General features: G+C 45.1%; 1 protein-coding gene across 2 annotated transcripts in view; it reads right to left on the minus strand.

Moving 5' to 3' along the window:
- Bmp2k (BMP2 inducible kinase) overlaps positions 1–15555 on the minus strand; it is a 102484-nt gene extending 86929 nt beyond the window's left edge. Inside the window, exon 1 of one of the 2 annotated variants that reach the window (XM_052198541.1) lies at positions 15018–15555. In XM_052198541.1, the coding sequence (XP_052054501.1) occupies positions 15018–15186 (169 nt within the window). In that variant the 5' untranslated portion in view covers positions 15187–15555. The remainder of the gene's footprint in view (positions 1–15017) is intronic. The other variant, XM_052198540.1, reaches the window with a different exon arrangement.
- Between the last annotated feature and the right edge of the window lie 5622 nt (positions 15556–21177).

Consider the following 21177-nt stretch of genomic DNA (forward strand, 5'->3'; position numbering starts at 1 on the left):
ACACCCAGGATCTCAGCACACTTGGAGTCACACCTAGATCTCAGCACACTTGGGAGTCACACCTAGATCTCAGCACACTTGGGAGTCACACCCAGGATCTCAGCACACTTGGAGTCACACCTAGATCTCAGCACACTTGGAGTCACACCCAGGATCTCAGCACACTTGGAGTCACACCCAGGATCTCAGCACACTTGGAGTCACACCTAGATCTCCGCACACTTGGAGTGCCTGAGTGAGAGAGCAGCATGCACTCCAGAGCAGACTGGCTGCATGCTATCTAAGTTCCAGAGCAGCCTGAGTGGAAGGTGAGACCCCACTGCTTCCCCACACACAACGAGGGCAGCAGGGAGGAGAAAGAGACATCGTCCCTAGAAAAGTATACTCAATACTGTGAGTATGACAATCCTCTCATTTACACAGTTTTCAGGTAATATCAAACTCCCAACATTGAAGAAACACCTAGAATCCTTAATAGACCTAGAGTCTTCCCCTAAATACAGACTTCCTATTATTGAGACCTAAGACCTAGATGAACCTGAAGAATGAGTTGCTGGGAGTTGCTGTGTACAGTGTTCACCCAACAGGAACAATCAGGAACAGGAGGCAGTCTGTAAGTTCTGCACAGTGAGACCCTTCCAGTCTCCTGATGATTCCTGTCATAACAAAGTGGGTGCTCACAGTGACCCTCCTAGACTCATGGAACAAGGCTGTCTGTGACAGAAGAACCAGTGACATCACCTAGCCCTTGCTAGGAATACAGGCCCCAGGCCTCACAAGGGAGCTGCAGCTTAACAAGCCCAGGTCAGCTGTACAGCCATGAGTTTGAGAAACACTGTGCCAAAGGCTGGAGGAGCCCAGCTACAGTCCTGAGAACTTAACACAGCTCCAGGTGTCAGCTACTCCCACAGAACCCCTCCTCACAACTCCCACTCACGGAGCCTGAACGCCGCTAGATAGTTCAACACACCTCCACTCCCACACAAAATGTTTTCTCTATGGTTACCTGCATATTCTTTCCTGCAGTAGAATAGTCACTTTTAGAATTAATGGACTGAGTCAGTCACCTTTCTGTTGCTGTAATAAATTACCTAAAGGAACTAAATAAAAGAAAAGTCTCTTTGGTCCCATGCCAGTTTAAGACCAAAAATAGATAGATAGATAGATAGATAGACTATTAAAATCCTCTACCCAAAACAACAACAACAACCAGAGGCAGGTATTTGTGAGCCCTAAACAAGCAGTATTATTTGCAAAGTGTACAGTCCATACAACCAACAATAACTCAGCCATGAACAACACGGATCTAACACAATGTAAGCCATATGCAGTTTTAAATTTTCAAACAGTTACATTAAAAATACTAATTAGTAACATTAATTTTAATAATATATTTCATTTGACTGAATATACACAAAATAATCTTCTTTCAATATAAAACCAATATTATAAAACTATTAGGAGCTAGGCATATGGTACAGAGTACATATAGCACATGTGGGACCCTGAGTTTACTCCTTAGCAGCAACACACAAACATACATATATTTAATATGTATATATATTTATAGATTTTCATAAATATTATACATCTCTTTTACATTTTTCATAAAGCTTTAAAATCCTGTGTTTTATGCATACCATATGTATTAGACCAAACTAGCCAGCAAACGCCTGTGGCTACTAGCTCCTAACCCAGCACACAGTACAGAAAAAGAGGTTCTTACTAGTAGTAGGTCTATACATGCAAATCTGTAACATTATTTTGGCTGCATGAAATGTATAAAGAAAATTCAGTTTCACATGGATTAAGATAAAGATTATTTTAATAGTCTTCTTAGAAAATTATATATGTTATTCTTTACTACTCAGGCAAAACATAGCAATTTGTTTCTTAAAGACCAGTTGTAATGTGGCATCTGAAACCTTATCATTGATTTTTTTTGTACTGTTATATTTAATATCCATGTGTTAATCATGTGCTTTGTAAATGATGTGCTGGAAAATACAGCTCGAGTTATACAGCTGCTCTGTTAGACAATTTCTCAAATTGCATTTGTTAATATCACCTGTCTCCTCAGCCGTTAGAGTAATGAGGCTGTCAACATTATAATGGCAGATACACGTTTTCCAAGGTTATAATTGTCTTTTGAAAGTTCAAATTCCAACATTAATAACACCGTCAGTTGTTTCCCCTAAATGACACTCACTCCAGCACCTGAGAAAACTGGCTGTCAGACACCCAGATCTAAATGCACAATCAGTTTGTCAGCCATGCCTTCAAATGAAACTGGTATTCCATACGGCAGGATTCCGAAGGCTTTTTCTCAATTATTCACCATGTATTATTACACAGCAAAAGCCATCCACATTTCTCATGTCTTCTAATGATAGGAAACACACAGCCAGTATGGTAATGAAAAGAAGCTCAGATTCACAAATGGTTAGGAAAATGTACATGAAAGCCATGACACATGGCATATCATTAGGACACGCTCATAGAAAGCCCAGAGCATGGCTGGGTACTGGACAGACAAGGAGGCTGAAAAGCTGGGATCACTGCGCACTGCTGGGGCTGTAAACAGTGCAAACGCTATGAAAACTAGGCACAGAACAGACAACAAAAAGTTGTACAACTAAGGGTTCACACGCATGCCTGTGTGTATGTGTATATGTGTATATACACATACATATATATACATATAAAAATCTCCAGCAATTGCAGCCTAAAGCAGAGACAACCCAAATGTCCATGAGCAGGTGGAACAGACACACAAATGTGATCTAACAAGGCACATGGAGCAGCATCGGACTTTAAGAGGATGGGGAGCGGGTTTTGAAGGCGCCTGCCAGTGACCCCAGCACTTGAGAGGCTTGGGCAAGCTGATCATTCTTGTTCCCTACCTTCAAAAAAAATGATAAAAGAATGAAATTCTGAGACAAACTATACCAGGGACTTGCATAGAAGAACAAATGCTATCTGCTTCTGCAAAGTGCCTAGCCTATTCAAATTCCTAGAAACAGACTTGGGCTTCTCAGCGGCTGAAGGAGGGACAGGGGAAGATTCCATTTGGGACGGACCCTGCTCACCCTTTCCAGCCCTACAGGCACTGCGAGGCACTGCTTTGCTGGGTCCAGCTGACAGAAGTAGTGCAGCTCTACACGGCGTGCCACGAAGAGAGCAGATACATTATCTCATTTAGGACAGAGACTACAGATGAATTCAAAGGAAGCCTGAACGAGAAATGTCTCCCAGAGGCTGATGTGTTTGACCTCTTGGTCCCTAGCTGTTGGTGCTGTTTGGAAAAGTTTCAGAATTTCAGGTCATGGAGCCTGTTTGGAGGAAGGGCATTAATGGGGTAACGGGGTGGAGGGGTGACTGTTTATAGCCTCCTCACCCGACTCTCCGTGTTCCACGCCCTGGGCCCTGTTCCCTGCTCCCTCTACCCTCACCCATCCTGCTTCCTAAGAAAGCTGAGATGCATCTCTCATCTCTCAGCATAAGCCTTCCCTGCCATTACGGACCTCTAATCCACTGGAATTGTAAGTCAACTCAATTTAAACTTTCCAAGTTATCATAGTCTTGCCTTGAAAGCTGTAGCACCTGATTTGATGATCTTCAAAAAGAATAAACAAGCTTTAGTTTTGAAATGTCTAGGAGCATTGTACCTCCACACTCCTTAGTCACAAATACTCCAGCATCTCCGAGATACCAAAGTCCTCCAGCCTCCTGACATCAGCGCGCAAGTCCTCGTGCAAGCGCTCACCTTCACCAAGAGTCCTGCACTATGCACAGAGCCTATGCAGGGCATACACGGAGGAAGGGCTAGGGTAGAGCCGTGAGACCCAAGGTCAGTTTACCCTCTAACCAACACCAGAACTGTGACGCTGGGTTCTACCACCTACTTCCCTTCCTGCAGTTAAAAATGAGGGAACTAAAATTAAATAAGCAGTTCAATTATGAAAAAATCTGATGGAGCACTAGCATTTTCTAAAGACTGTTAGTCTGATAATACTAATTCTATTCAATACAATGTTTAGATCATTTTCAAAAGGAGGCTGATATCTTTAATTCAATATTTTATACACCAGACACAAATCCTATCTCTAGTTTTCTGAAAGGTGAAAATCAATAGACCTTACTTCACACCATCCACCGTGGCTCTTACAGTCTGAATATGAGATACACCCAACTGGGTAAGTTTCGTACTCAGTCCCTAGCTGATGGCAGTATTCAGAGGTGCTGGAGGTTTTAGGGCAGGCAGAAAGGGGCGTGCCCAGGAGGGTGTGCTGATAAAGGTTACACCTAGGCTGTGCTCTCCCTTCTCTGTCTCGGGCAGCATGAGGTGAGCTGCTCTAAGGCCACACGTGCGCCTTGCTATTCTGTCTCCTTGCTGTCCCAGAAGCCATGACTAAGGTGAGTCTATGCTAAGCTGTCCTCTTGGGCCGTCTGTCACAGCAACATTAGCAAACAGCAGTGCTGGTATGCAAAGACAAACTGTTCATGTACGCATCAAAGTTTCTTGTTCTAGAAATTCATGAGATTCATAAAAAGTCAATTTTGAACAACTAAAAATTCATATATGCGCTTCCTACATCTTCTTTGGATCAAACTATCACAAACACATAGTTAAGAGAAATAAAACCCTGGAGAGATGGCTCAGTGGATAAAGGAGCACTGACTGAGGTCCTGAGTCCAATTCAGCAACCACATGGTGGCTCACAGCCATCTGTAATGGGATCTGACACCCTCTCCTGGTGTGTCTGAAGACAGAGCACTCATATATATAAAATACACGAATAAATAAATCTTAGAAAGAAAAAAAGAAAGAAAGAAAGAAAGAAAGAAAGAAAGAAAGAAAGAAAGAAAGAAAGAAAGAAAACCCAGACCTACTTTGTTTTTCTTTTAAAGGCAGGATCTCATAATCAAATTCTGAGCAATGCTCCTGCACCAACCTCTTGAGTATAGGCTCCCATGAGCTACCATATCTAGGTTACTTGCATAGATTCAAAAATTACCATTGAAATAAGATTAAAAAGAATAAGTTTTTGAGTATGAATAAGAAGTACTTTTAAAAAAAGAAGAAGAAGAAGAAAAGGACTCGTGTTAAAGGCTTGACCCAGATGGAAATCACCAGGAGTGACTGAATCATGGCCTCTGACACCATCCATGGCTTAATACACTGAATTATAGCCACATAATTCAACAAATTCTTGGGAGGTGATATACTAGGAGCTGGGCCTATCACCAGACGAAGTGAGCACTGGGGCTGTGCCTGTGGCCCCACACCCTGCTGTGCCTTGCCTCTGAGATGAAGGGCTCTGCCCAGAAACAAAGGCAGAGGCCACAGGCTGTCTGAGGGTCTGTCTGATACATGAGCCCAAGGTTCCTCCTCTTCTCTTTACCTCCTTCCCACGAAAAGGCAGCACAAAAATGAAACTACAGCACTATCTTTACTAGATTAGAAATAAAAAACACTCATTTGGGTTGAGATTCTGAAGTTTTTTTACTCGGAATACGTAAATAGTATTTTGATAAAAGTTTGTTTTTTTTTAATGCCAAATACTTATCAATCCATTTGACTATTTGTGAAGATTTGAACTGGGTGGGCTGGAGCAATTAACCATAGAACTGTACTAATGAGATTCAGAACTTACTACACTCCTAATTTTGATCCACCATATATATAACTCACACACACAAAAATTTTGATATCCACATTACTGCAATTAGCTATCTTATAAAGTTGTTACTCATCACAGAAGACACCATCAAAAGGTTATACACAGCTCAAAACATGTATTTACCCTAATTCTGAAAACAAGAAAACAAAAAAGTGCACACCCTACTAGTTAGATTTGTACCATCACTTTCCCTACACCAAGGGAAGGACACTAGCACTCAGCAGCAGAGTCTATGAGGAAGGCCACAGAACGAAAGTGAGTCACGGCATAAGATGACACTTCCTAGGGAAACACTCCACAGGATTCACTTGTGAAATATCTCACTATTTTGTTTAACGATTTTAGTATGAATCTTAATGATTCCAGAGTGAAGAGTAAAATCTAGCCTCCTGACGATCTCATTCACAAGAAGACAGGTAAGTGAGTAAAAGTCCAAGCCAGTCCTAACAAAGGTCTAGCCAGTGAGCCCCTTGGAAAACAAGTAACTATAGCATTTAGGCAGGGAAGGGGGGGTGTCAGAACTCTTATACTCTTAGAAATCAAGTATGAAAGAATCAAGATAATGATGGTATGCTATGTGCTGTGAACAAAACCGTATATATCATGGTTGTTCCCCGCTGACCTTGTGCTAAGATTACAAATGTCCTAATGGAAAAGTCAAGATCTACATAGAACTAAGTACTTCCAATGTGGCCTGTTCCAATTAGGAGTCCCAAAGGAAAAGCCTCAAAAGATGTCCTTCTTCCTGATCTCTTACTCTCAGCCACCCATCCAATTAAGCCTAGGTGCTACCCCAACACCCACCCAAGAGAGGGCCACCTGCAACTGACCAGTCTCCAAAAGGGTTCTGCCGTAAGAAAAGTTACACACCACCAGGTTAGAACCAGCCAGCTCCTCACTATACCACAGTAAGGACTTTCTTTAGTGGAGTGATACCAGTCAAGGGACCGCAAGCAAGAACATTTGAAAGCCACAGCTAAATAAAAGCCCAGGAAACAAGAATTAACTAGCCATGTAAACAGAAAAAAAAGCCCAAAATTCAAAACCCAATCCCATACAGTGTTTCTGTTCACCCAGTTAATACTATACCTACACTATTATAAGGAATCTTCTTTCAGTTCCTTCCTATTTTAGTTTCTTCCAATGGACATGAGAGCAGGGCTTGGGGCTGGGGCTCAGTGGCAGTGTAATGACCCTGTGTGAAGGAAAGGAGAGGGGCAGGGGAACAACCACCAGCCGCAGACCAGCAGGGACAGGCAGTCATGTCAGACGTGAGAGCATCTGCTCACGGTAACAGTTACTAGGCCTTCTGGTCACTGTGGAAGTCAAATACTCACTCTTTCACAAATACACTAAATACTAAATACAGTGAGTACAACAAGTAATGGTAACAGGAGACGACAAGCCAAATCCTAAATGGGCTACATTTCAAAATCAAGAAAACTTTTATTGGAACAGAACAAAATTGAGGAAGTGCTATCACATGAGAAACAGCTGCCACACCTGGGGCCAAAGGTTCAGACAGGTTTCAGGAGCAAACAAAAGATGTGCAATGAGAAATTGTCTTAATAAATGCCTCCTACAATACCCAATTTCAACAGGGGCAGGGGATACAACAGCAGGTATCTGCATTCTAGGCAAATGTAACAATACAAGGTAAGTAAAACAGAAATGTCTTGGCCTCTCCTGCCAATTATATCAAAATACCACAGGTTGGGTGATGACCAACCAGGGCATCTTAAGCTTTGTCTGCCCATCAGCCCCTTCTGCCTAAGAAAGGTAGTCGGCATGCAAAACAGATACTCCAGTTACGCTTCAGTGATGGCAAATTGTACAGAAACGTAAAGGAATCTGGCACATACAGCTTCCCATTCATTAAAGTAAAAGCAGATGCATATACTAATGAGGTAAATTCCTCATTTGTTTATACATAAGGAATTAGATCTTGGCTAATAAATATTTGATTCCGCAGAACACAGAGTATTTTCAATGTTTTTCAGCTGATTGGTATTTTCACTTTATAATCGCTGACGTTGAGAACACTGCCTCACATAATTCTCAGCACAAAATGGCAAACATGAGTTTAGAGCCATTTCAGAAATTGTCAGAAAGTCTGCTGTAGACACAAGCCAAAATTCATTAGACATTTTTTTTACAAAAATCAAACTAACAATTCAAATAACAATTGTTAAACATTCTAATCTAATGTAATACAATCCAAACATAAACTAGCTTGATATGAGGAATGACAACAGGAAAATATTACACCTCTGTTTCTCTGTAATTAAAGCACTGTTTCTAGAAAAGCAGAGAAGTGTGTTCAGTAAAAGCACTGCAATTCCTAACGTCAACTCTCCAATCAAGCCGAAATGTTTCAGGCAGGGTTTGGTGGTGGTGCAAGGGAAAACAGCCCGCAATGGACAAGGTGCACACTCTGTGCTCAGAACCCAGGCTGCAGAGGAGGTGCCCACACAGCAGAGGCCTGCAGAGCACCTCGGAGGCTTTACACACTTGATTGTCAATTAATTTTTAGTCTTTGGTCATTCAGAAACCTTTTACTGTTGCCAAAATTCTTCACACATACACACATACACACACACACACACATATACACACTGTTACATAACCCATGGGGTGGTGACCCACAGTTTAAGAAGCTGGGATATAAACAAAACATTCATTCTCACAGTTCTAGAGACTAGGTGGCTTGAGATAAGGATACCAGTGGATTCAATGTGGCGACCGACCGATGCAGGATAAGTGTGGGCTGTTCTGAGAGCAAGCTGTCACGATGCTAGGATAGGCTTTCACTAAAAAAGGTTAAAAGTAAAGCTGACTCTGAGCTCTGCTCACACTGACGGGCCTCTGGCATACAGTGCGCTGCTGGACTGTCACATGCTTCCATTTTCAATCTTCTCATACACTAACTCCATGTTTCAGGAGAGGGAACGTTTCCTAAGAATCTAACTCTACACAGAAAAAAAAAAAAAAAAAACAATTATAATCGCTGGGTCCGCCCAAGAGGACAGGAGCCAAGGACCCAGGACACTGGAAAAACTTCGCCTCCTCCTCTGTCCTCACAGGCGCGTCATAAAACTATCTCACTGCACACAGAATGTGCCTTCCCCTGCTTTCATTTTCTGTGCTTTTCTTTTTTAAAAGCCACCTCTGCATAATAAAGAAAGCTATGTCAACAGAGTGAAGGGACTATGCACAGACCCCTGCCCAGACTTGAAATTAGAAAGATTAAGTGAAATGACACTCTGAATTAGCTCGCCTTCACAAAAGTAAAAAAAAAAAAAAAAAAAAAAAAAAAAAAAAAAACAAAAAAACAAAAAAGCGCATGGTCCCCTGGTCCAAGTAAAAGATTTTGATGGTCCAATAAAGAGCCCTTCATTGGTCCTTTTCAACTTGCAAATTACGTCCTTAATTATATTAAAAACATGTGGTTTGAAACAGAAACCAGGGCTGTAAGCTCCCTCAGTGGGTAAAAGCACCTGCCCTGAAGAACTAAGTCTTCAGGGTCCCATGGAAGAAAGAGAGAAAAGCCAGTTCCCAAAAGCTGTCTCTCTGACATCTACACAGGTGCTGTGGCATGCACCAGCCGTCTCAAGTCTTCAATAACCATAAATAAAATACATTTATTTTTAAAAGTCAAACATCATCCTAGCTGAATGTCCATGGAAGAGAACAGGAACTTGTAAATACAGCAGCAATTAAGAGTCTTTCTAGTCAGATGCCTTTGGTCCAACACTTGGGACGCAGAGGCAGGCCGAGTTCCAGGCCAGCCTGATCTACAGAGTGAGTTCCAGTATAACTAGGTCTACACAAAGAAACACTGTCTCAGATAAATGAGATGGGGAGGGGGAAGAGGAGGGGAGGGGGAGGGGGAGAGGGAAGGAGTTTCTAGTTCCCCAAAGTTTACTATCTCCTAGGAGCGGTCAGAGACCAACAATAATTAACTATCTTAGTGTTTTTAAGGGTTAACACGATCACATTTCAAAACAAAAGACTTAACTGTGATACAACAGAAGAAAGCAAATGGCCACAAGTGTCCAGAGAAAGGAAACAGCTATCCTAACCAGTAGTTAGGAGCAGGGGTTACAGTAAATTGACAGGCAAGCACAAGTGTGAGTCACAGAATAACAGGAAGCAGAGCACACTGAGGCTAGAGCAGAGTCCAGGGGGATGAAGCGGTAAAGGTGGGTTGCAGAGCACCGAGGGCTGTGATGGACAGCCAGGCCCAGAACGATGGGCGGAGCAAGAACAGCTCCACGCCCCTCCTTCAATCGGCCTGGGGTTTCCTGGCATCAAATTCACACTTGTCTAACAGTGGCTCCAGACGCCACAGCAATGGTATCAGGTACCACACACCCAAGCTCCACTAGGCATGTCTTCTCAGATACCCCAACCATTCTGAAATTGCTCCATAGTTCCCCAAATCTGCCCGTACTTAGGTAGCAAATGCTACCTCCATCCAGGAGCAGTACAGTATAAGCCTGCCACCCTGACCCTTCTCACCTCCTCAACAACCCTCCAAGGCCCTCACATTTGAACGCTAACATTTTAATCTTCACCCTGTCGTTTTTAGTCATTTCACTTTACACATTTCTCATCCATTTTCTATCTAGCAGTCTGTATGACCGTAGGAAAATCAGTTACCATTTTAAATTATTCATTATCTTCCTGTTACATTTGAGATAAGACCCAAACTCAGCCTGTTGTGCAAAGCCCAGTACTCTGGACCCCCATCACCACCACCTAGGAGCTGTCTCCAACGTGACCCATCATCATGGTCCACACAGTCCTCCTCAGCAGACATCTCCGTGGTCCACTGCTCTGAGCACTCTCAGCTCCTGAAGGCCTTCTTCACAGGGCCTGCTCCCTCCCGGCCTACTCTTCAACCGCCATGTCTCACTAGCTAACACTTCCTGCCCTTTGGCTTCTGCTAAAGTGCTGGAAGGGTCCTCTTCATTCCCTAGACTCAACCGTTCTAAGACCACAGGCTTTCTCTTCACTTTAACCACATTAACAAAGAGCTCTCTGCTTCTTTCACATTTGTCTTCCGCATTACACTAGGTTCTACTGAGCTGGAGAATGGCTGTATTTGCTATATGAGCCATGCTTAATACCAATGTGGAATACAACAGTTGTTGCTATCTCTGTGAAACTCTCCCCTCTATCCTTCCTATCTTCTCTTGGTAACATTAAGTCTCTGGGTAGCCAAAGATGATTTCTTCCAGGAAGATACTCAAATTCACCATTCCCTACTACCTTTATTGCAAAATTAAGTGTACAATACATTACTACTGTCCTATAAAATTAACAAATAAACACAGGAAATTCCATCTTTCATAAAAGTTCCTTCAACCTTTGCTTCTGCCTACCACTTATTAAAGCCAAGTAAGTTAATAGTCAGCCTAGACTTACTCCACGCAGTTAATGCTTAGAAGGCATCTAAGAGTTACAGAATTCTGTAGCTCTCCGGTTACCAAGAGCAGCATAAGCATTCCCAGAAGCATGGCGTAGGGATTACCCTGGCCACGCTCTCAGGGCCGTGCCTATCCGGCCCAGGTAACCTCAAGCTCAATTAGCTCAGTCCATCATCCGTGTTCTACTCTTGACATCTCCTTAAGGCCATTCTGTACACTAAATGCGTGGGCGGAAAAAATAACCATCAACAAGAACCAACTTCCTCAGCATAGTGTGTGGCCAGCACTCACACTCTGGGAAAAGCTGACAAGTTCTGAGACTCACAGCAAGGCAAGTGTCGAGGCCAGCCAGAGCTATGTGAGACTCTGTTTCAAAAACAACAAAACTGAACAGGCAAGTCTTCCTGCTCCCCCACACAAGCATTAAAACCCTTCTTTTGGACATATGGATGAACAACAAACCAGTCTTACTTTTTAATAAAAGCTGAAAGGCTATATTGAGTTATCTGTGCTTGACAAGTGGATGTTGTTTCAAGCTAGCATGGACAGGTGACTCTGCCTCATTTAAAAGCTCTAAGTCGGGATTAGTTCAACACCTGAAACTGAGTCACTTTTCCAGAAAACACAAGAAAATGCCTCACTATGGTATCAGTCCTAAAAACTTTCAGTAGAAACTGAAAAGGGGAAGAGGAGGAGTTCCAAGCATTTTCAAGCACATACATGCTTGACTAGAAAGGTAGTAACATAAAGTGCTTCACATAGAAGACTACACCAACGGTTTAGAGCACACAGAAGCATGCCCCTGAAAATGCTTTGGTGGTGGCTAAGGTACCACACAAATCCATGCACACACGTGTATAACGAGAGCTCGTCACCATTTCAGCACTCTGTCTTTGTCACACTGTCAACTTGCTAAGACTCCCCGAGCCCCTATTCTTAGCACTCTGATGGTCACTTACAGATATATAAACGGGCGGAAAGCTAGATCTCTTGACTTGCATGTTCCTACTTTAGCTTCCATACTGTCAGCAAGTGTCCTTCCCATGCCGTGTACAGTATAATCTTCTCAGGTGATCTCTGTGTTTAGAAAGGTTCCCGAGCACAGTGCAAGCTAGAGTACACAAGCTCAGGAAACAGTATGGTTTTCCCACAGAGAAAAAGTGTTATATAATCTTCATGTTGGCCTGAGCTAGAGATACGATATGCTAATGAATCACTAACAGGCACTAAACAGGGTGTCTTTAAACACAAACACACATAGGACAGGCACATGGATGCTGTGAAGCAAGGCTTCCTAGTTTCTAACCCTGCCATTTCCCCTGGAAGCAATGATTCAGTGTTTGCTAAGCCAGTATTCATTGCAGCTTGTAGAACATAGTCAATTACATAGAGTAAGACAGAGAGTGGTATATTGAAAAGACAAGAGGTCACTCTGAATGCAACGCCTCTTCATACACGATCACCTCAAATAACAAGCAAGTCTGTCAATTATTGATTAATCATACTTATATGTGGACCAGACTTGCACCTAGCATTTCACCTAGCCTGCAGAATTACAAAAAATAAAGTGAGTAGCATTTCAATTGTGTGTTCTGGAAAGGGAAGAGTGGCACATCCGAAAGGAGCCTAGGTAGGCTCTGCCTTCTAGATATTTAAACCTGACCCAGGAGCCAAGGTGTAAACACAGGAAATTCCATCTTTTATAAAAGTTCCTTCAACCTTTGCTTCTGCCTACCACTTATTAAAGCCAAGTAAGTAGGTATTTTGGGGATGTTTTGCTTTGTTGTTTTGTTTTGTTTTGTTTTGTTTTGTTTTTGAGTCGTGGTCTCTCTTTGTAGCCCTGCTGTCTTAGAACTTGTTATGTAGGCCAGGATGGCCTTGAACCCACAGAGATCCACTTGCCTTGTATTAAAGGAGAACACCACCACGCCCAACAATTAATGAACTAAGTTTTAATGAGGCAGAAACCCAAAGGTAAAGTGCTTGTCAGACAATCATTAGGACCTAAATTCAGATCCCCAATTTCCATGTAAGAGCTGAGCACTGTGGCCTCCTTCTGTAAACCCCTGAAGCTAGCAGAAAAAGAGAACAGGTGGATCCCCGGAGCGCACGCACGGGCCAGCCAGCCAGCCCAGCCAGGCTAACCGGATGTCTGAGGGCAATGTCTTAAAAACTAAGGTGGAAAGCAACTGAGGAACACAGGACACTTCTCTGCACACAAGTGCACACAGGCACACACAACAAATATCAAACATAAACACTTAAAGCAGAAGTCAGAGGAGGCCATGGGTGCTGCTAACAGCCTGTGCACAATCCCAGCACTGTAAGGCTGAGGCACAAGTGTGGAGTAAGTCAAGGTTTGACTTATTTTAACTTTAGCAAGTCTGGTGGTACAGGCCTGCCATCATACACACACACACACTCACACACACTCACTCACACAAAATTGAACACTGTAAGGGTGATATCAGTGCTTTGTTACTGAGTGTGGGGTAATATAGCAAAGACTATATTAAGATCTACAGTCAACTGCTGAAATGTTAGTACTTAATACTGAGAGACCTAAAATTTGATGAGAAAGGCTAACACTATTCAAGCTACACTTAAGTGAACTATTCAACAAATAAAAGTATATTCGTGACTTACTAGCTACCAATGCTCAACACCTACCCAACTTACTCCACACCTGAAATTCAATAGTTAGCAAAGTTTGCAATGGAGCAAACCTATCAAAACCACTCAGAAACTCTTCTGAAAATCTGGCAATCCCGTCCCTCCAGTTCACCAAAGTTCAGAAAGAGGGGTGGGGGGGGGGTGTTAAACTGAACAATGGCCTACAAAACCAAGACACACACCACTGATAACATAAGTCTGCTTTTCCTTTATTTTATAGACAGAAACCCTCAGTTTTTTCTTATGCTGATTCCTATTGTTCAAGGAATTTCAAAACTACGAGTGGAAGCTGTCTTGTTTCCAAACCATGCCAATGCAGAATATCAAGACGTCTCCCTACAGTCTCTGGTTTTCTTACTCTTATTTTTAGAAGTCACCTACATACTAAGAAGAGCTATTTCTTAGGGGCTTTTCCAACGTACTTCTTAATAGTCTGCATTCAAAACTTCAGAGGTCAAGGCATGCAATAAGAGATCGTAAGGGATTGTCTACAAGCCAATAACACCAAGAGATACAAAACTAAAGCAAACTTTTTTTTTCAACACGGAGTAAACTTTGTTTCTCATAACTGTGCTTTTGCATGCTGTCATAACCTCCTTCAGACAATAAAAGAGCCTCACAAAAACCTCACATGGGAAAGTTAAACTGTTCCACTTTGCCTGTTAAAGTACTAATAAAATGACACGGGAGGACAAAAACAGGACCTTTTGCGGAGAAGATTCTAAACAACGAAGATAAACGTCCTTCAAGTTTACTCCCCACACCACCCTCAAGCACCACTTAACTGAACTTGGAAGACCATGCCAACACACACACATTATCTGCATACATGCAGCCATATACAAGGGTTTGTGAGTCCTGTTTTGGTTTGGTTTTTAGCAGAAACAAACCCCAGCGGAGTCCACCGCCCTGGGAATCCGGGAAGCTCGGACCCGAAAGCAACGCAGGACACCCGCCAGAGCTGGCAAAGCAGTGTCCCAGCACTGCTCCATCTGACCCTCTAATGAGTCACGGGTCCCATCGTGACACCACATCACTTACTGGGACGTCTTCTATTTCTTTCCTCGCGCCAAGAACACGGAACGATTTCAAACTCCTAAGCAGGCAGCCGTGCCTGCATCGGAGCTGCCAGCGGCTTCACGCCGGAGCCACTCTCCAGCCGCCGGGCCGGCCCCGCAGCCGCCGCCACACCCCGGCCTCCCTCACCTGCCTCCCGCCGAGCCCGTACCTTCGGCCAGCGACTCCTCCAGGGTGACCTGGTAGCGACCGACGGCGAACACCCGGACCCCCATGGACGAGCTTGCGAAGCCGCCGCCGAGCCCGGCGCCCGCGGCCCCGCCAGCCGCCGCCCCGCCGCCGCTGCCCTCCGACTTGGGCATCCGAGAGAACTTCCTCATGGTCCCGCCGGCGCGCTGGAGGGCACCAAGAGGGCACGGGGGCGCGCGAGGGCGAGAACCCGGACCCGCGCGTCGCGCAGCGGAGCGCCGGGCGCGGCCGACTATCTTCCAGGGGTCGCCGCCCTTCGCGCGCGCGAGCGTCGGTGCGCAGCGGCTCGCCGCGCCTCACATTCCGCGCGTCCCGAGCGCGCAGCCCCGGCCGCCCGCTGCAGCTGCCCGGCGCCCGCAGAGCCAGCGGGGAGGGCGGGGCCGGGGCGGGGCCGGGGCGGGGCCTGGCGTGCGGGGCGCGAGCCGCCCGGGAAGAGGGAGGGGCCGACCGAGGTGGGCGTGGCGCTAGGCCCCGCGGCCTGCGCGCCCTGGAGACCGCAGCCTGTCCGCGCCGGGCTCACACAGATGCTGTCCGCCTCTTGCGGCTGTTGGGGGTGCGGCGCCGGTGCCAACGGCTTGCAGAGCCGGGCTCGGCGCGCAAGCGCGCTGTCCGCGCCGCCGGAAGTGACGGTTCCGGCCCGTGTCACGTGGAGGAGAAATGGGCACACCTCCGTGGGGGCTGGGGCTAGGGGTAAAGTCCGGGGTCCCGGTTTTTAGGAGGTGGTCCCCACGGGGGTCGGCGGGGCTGCTCGGGTTGGAATTGTGTGTGTCGCACTGGGGTCCTTAAATGCCGCCAGCAGCTTGACCCACTCTCGGAAGCTGCCCGCTTCGATTCTCAGCCAGTTTTCCAGACTCTCTCCCGAGAGGATCGGTTTTCCAGGCTCCCCGGAGCGTGGGCGGAGGAGCAGCGCGAAGCTCGCTGGTTCCCACGGGGCGACTTGCGAAGCCCAGGTGTCCTCGCACTGTGCCGGATGTTTGTTCTCGGAAGCATTCTGCGGTTTAAGAATTACTTGGGAGAGCTTTAAAAGCCCTCTGTGTGCAAAGTAGGAGCCGTGCGATTGTATTCAGAAACAGGTATTAAGATCAGTTTTAAAAGATCATTCATCGCTATTGGCTGGGGAAGACGTAACTCTGTCTGCCGAGGTCACACAGCTGGCTTGTGGCCTGGAGCATCAAAAGTCTTAGTTACTCGCTTTCAGCCATTCTGAAAAAGTAGGTTAGGGTCAGATCCTTAGTCCAGTCCGGCAGATTTAGGACTGTTTGGAAACAGAGGCAGCAACTTCGGATCCCACCCGAACAAAAGATTCGCCCGTTTGAAAAAGAATGCCTGATTGCCTCACTTTTCATAAACTTCCAGAGTCTCTCCTGCCTGCAGGAGGAGGACACAGGAATGCGGACAGAGGGCATGTGGGGTGGAAAGGATGGCCAAATGGAGAAAATGTGGAGCGAAGGCGATTCTCTCTCCAGCCCACTTCCTGGAGATGGAGTCAGTCTGAGCCTGAGCTGGCCTGGACCTCATTACCTACCAGAGACAGCCTTGAACTTATGATCTTCCTGTCTCGGCCACTGTGCCACCTGGTACTGGGATTATGAGCATGCACCACTATCGGGCCTAGCTTGGCCTCCTCTATAGGTAGAAAATAGGTTCAGTAGCCCAAGTCTGATCCTAGCTGAAGCAAGAGAACCATGAATTCGAGGCCAGCCTGGAATGCATGCCAAGATCTTTTTATTTAAAATAATAACTGTGCTTGAAGTTTCCAATTTCATGAGCTAAAAATGTAGATTTTTTTTCCACCCATAATGTGACATTTCTCCAGTTTTCTCCAATATAGGCCTGATGTTTTCTCCACCACTGTTTTCTTTATCTTTTTAACGAGGTACAGTCAGAGTCATTAGGAAATGTGCTTAAGCAAAACTTTCGGCTTCTAACCCTCTGTTCACTCTTCCCTCGGCTATTTGAAGAGAAGCTGTTTGTCCAGCGCTCAGTGCCCCAGCTGTAGGCATTTCGCCGCATAACCCACTAAACTGACATTCTTCATCCAAAGGCCTGACCTTTAAAGTACATTCCAGCTCACTGGAAGCCGGGTTGTATGTCAGATGATTGATGTGTTGTGGCACTTGGGAGTTTCCATTTAGAAATGAGCTGGCCATCTTCCTTACTGTGAGGAGTCACAGGAGTCACCTCCCTCCAAGAGTTGTGTTTTTCAAGCAGTATAATGGAGAGATGTAGTCATTTTGTGCGATTCAAAACCGGATTCACTTAACAAGCAATTTGGGCCTCACACAACTTAACCTCATCAGAACAGTAGAATAAAAATCCTATAACCATAATGCCACCAATGCTTTGGTAAAGAAAAATCACTTCCTTGAACCCACAGATCCTGACTTGGGATTTTGAAAGTTAATATTTAGGACCCTGAGGGAAACTGGTCACCACCAAGGCATCCATTGAAGTACAACGAAATGTGCATGCAGGGCTGACAACCTGAGATCAGTCACTAGAACACATGGCACAACCTCAGCTCCTGTAAGCCATCCTCTGACAATACACACACACACACACTCACACTGGAACACATGGCACAACCTCAGCTCCTGTAAGCCATCCTCTGACAATACACACATGCACACACACACACACACACACACCTAATTCATAACTGTTTGAAACTATTCTTTAATTAAAGGGTGGTGGGGTCGTGGAAATGGCTCAGCAGGGCAAGGTGTTTACAGCACAGGCTTGGTAATATAAAAATTTACATAATACTAAAAAATCTAAGAAAAAAAGATGCAATACTGAGCTGTTCACAATGTCACATTTGCCACGAAGTACATTTCTGTCACAGAGCTTCAGCTACACCCTGACCTGCTTACTACTCTACTAGGCCAAATGAACCTGGAGAACGGGGCCTAAAGATGAGGCAGGCTAAAGTCTCAAGCAATAGCCAACTTTATTCAAAGCATCAGACAATTTATGCTCGGAGGGTTAAGCAGAGTCACATGATTAACATGTACAGTTACAAGAACAAACCACACATGGCAAAAACATGTTTTTTCCATAGAAGCATATGAATAGCACGTGAAGAGCAACAGCCAAAGTAAACTATCTGCTGCACCTGGAGGACCACAAAAAATACTCCAAGAACTCTCCTCTGTTTTAAGGACGCGGGTCACAAGACTCCTGTTCTCTTGGTGTTTTCTCACACTCAGAACTCTCTCATGACTCTAGTGTTCTGACACTGTTTTGTTTGAAAGGGATTTTTTTTTTAAATTATCGCTTTATGTGTATAGAGATTTTTGCCTACATGTATGCCTATGCAGCATGTACATGCCTAGTGCTCACAGAGGCCAAAAACAGAGGTTGGACCCTTTGGAACTGGAGTTCCACACAGTTGTGAGCAGTCAGGTGTGCACTGAGGACTGAACCCTGTTCCTCCGGAAGAGTGCTCTTGAAAAGTGAGCCATCCCTTCCGTCCACTGACCAAGCTTTTAAGGAGTCAGCAGCTTCACCCTCCAGATCTAGACCTTGGTCCCCACGTGCCTGGCTGGGAAGACCTCTGCCACCAAGTAGGAGCACCTTTCACTTACTCTGATAGCAGGTGTGTATACCATCCTTTCTAGGGAGGCACGTATTTTAATCCAGCAACATGGTTGCTCTGACTGGAATGCAGACACGCCCTTAGTACACACTTTTAATCCCAAACAATGAAGGTAAAGCTAGTTTCTAGAAGGAAGCATTATGTTTGATAGTGATGTCTGAGTGGCAGACCAAGTGACAAATAAGAGAAAGACTTGACAGACTAGGATACGCCCAACAAGAAGAGAGAAGAAATGTAAGAGAGCACAGAGAGAAACAGGAAAAGGGCAGTTTTACCAGGACAGATGCAGAGGGAGAACAAGCTAGACACAGGTGAAGACAGAAGGAGCCAGAGAATGAGAAGGAGCGAGATTAGAACTCATCACCAAAGTGAGTGTGAAGCCAAGCAGAGCAATTCAGTCAGAGGCCAGGAGAAGTCAGTTTGGATGAGTCATCTTGGGAAGAAGTTTGATCCAGATCAGCTGAGTTGAAGCGGCCAGTCAGAGCTCAGAACTAGAAAGGATGAGCTTAGTCACCAGTGAGTCTCAGACTGGAAACATTCTAGGCATAAAGTAGATTGTATAGACAGGCTAGAAGCTTCCTGGACCAGACCTAAGTTAGCAGGCAGAGACAGTACGCCTCTGAGACAGCAAATACCACTGGAGACTAAAAGCTGCATTTTCAGAGGCATGTGTTCTGGGCTGGAACTGCAGCCACATCCTGCCCTTCTAAGTGTAGCTTCCCTCCTGCAGCCAAGGTAGTGCAATGGTCATGTGTCAGAGCTAGTCTAAAGTGAGTCGTGTTCATTAACTCAGTCTTCATGACAACCTACAAGGTAGATTCTATCACTGCTCCTGTTGTGCAGATTAGAATACTGATACACAAGGTTAAACCACATACCTAAGGACCTTGTGACTTGTAACTGGCTTCAAAATGGGTTCATTATGAGTATTCATTGGCTCTTAACCATATGCATACTCCTAATACAAAATATGTAACATGACAGCTACAGTTTGAGATAAGGCACCTCCTGCTCTGGCCACACATGTGACACGAGCGTCCTGTCACAGCTCAGGGAACCCTGATACAATAAGTGAGATTACGTTTAGGTTCCCATTAGCTAGATATTTATTTAACAAATACTTGTTGCATATCTTCAATGGCTGACTATATCAAATAAATTCCAGTTTCAGAGTTTCCTTTCTTAAACTAGAAATTCACATACAACCACATACATAATAGAGATGGGCAGATAGGCCTCTAAGGTTGTACTATCACTGGGCATGATGACACACAGAACACCTAGGACTTAGGGCTCTGAGGCAGGAAGAGAGAAAGGAAGAGAGGGGAGGGGAGGGAAGAAGCCTCTCCTGGCTTTGGAAACAACTAAATTCTTCCCATGGAAAACTGTCGAATCCTGTCACAGTGTTCTCAATCTACACTTCCAGGGCACTCACAGGGGTAGGCACATGAATCTACCCAAGTAACTAGCAACGAAGTTGGCTTTTGCCTCAGTCTATTGTCAAAACCCACACCTTACTTTAACCAAGCTTCTGTCTGCTCTTACACAGCCTTCAGTGGGCAAGGAACCATTTGTTAGGCGATATGAAAAACAGATTGACGTTGGTGTCATATTTAAGACCAGTAGGATCGATACTCAACACTGGTGTTGAGAGAAAGAAAGAGAGATCCTGTGAGTTGGGGGAGGGGAGGACAAAGGAAAAGTACTTCAGCCTGCCTCAGGCTAGCACTCTGTCTACACATGTTACTTTCTAGTTCTCAAAGAGAGCATCACTTATCAACCCCAACTTTCAGCAATTTAGCCCCTGCCGGCCCTGAATCACTTTCACTTCTTATGAAGCTGTTTCAGGACCCAGTGTCCAGTCAGGCTAGACATTTTTTTGTTTTCAGTCATCTAAGTTGCAAGGCCTAGAACTGTAAGGCCACCTCCCCCACTACCCGCCTCACCCTCCAAACCCCCCAACCTCTGCCCGTGAGCACTCTCCTGAGCTCTGTCATTTTCCAATTGAATGCGCCGAGCCCTCATTTGTACTTCATACGTCCTCCTCAGACTTCTAAAACAGCTCTTGCCGCTTGATAAGGCTTCTCTCGTGTGCCTGTGTCCGTCCGGGGTACCTACTGTTAAAGATGGTTAGTGGTAAAACTGGGGTTGGGGAAGGGTTGAGAACAGGCTCAGACCTCAGATCTACCCGGGACTCCAAGTTTAGCCCAGCTGCACCTGAATGCTTGGCATCTTTAACTTGAGAATGATCACTGCCCTCCCCCGGGGGCAGCTATCAGCCTTCTGTGCTTTGTATCCTGTGCTTTTGTGTTTTGGGGCTTTGAGGTGGCCCGCGTTATGAATATCAAGCACTAAAGGCCAATAACAGTGCTGGACTCACAGTGGGCGGTTTAAAAAAAAAAACGCAATTCTCCTCTTTGCATGATCTTGATCAAAATCATTCCTGAAATGGCAGAGCAAGGAGCCAAATCACCCGCTCACATTACCCTCCATTGCCGTCTCAAGATCTGTGTGGGTTTTGGCC

Source organism: Apodemus sylvaticus, chromosome 11 (genome assembly GCF_947179515.1).
Source record: "Apodemus sylvaticus chromosome 11, mApoSyl1.1, whole genome shotgun sequence".
Lineage (NCBI taxonomy): Eukaryota > Metazoa > Chordata > Mammalia > Rodentia > Muridae > Apodemus > Apodemus sylvaticus.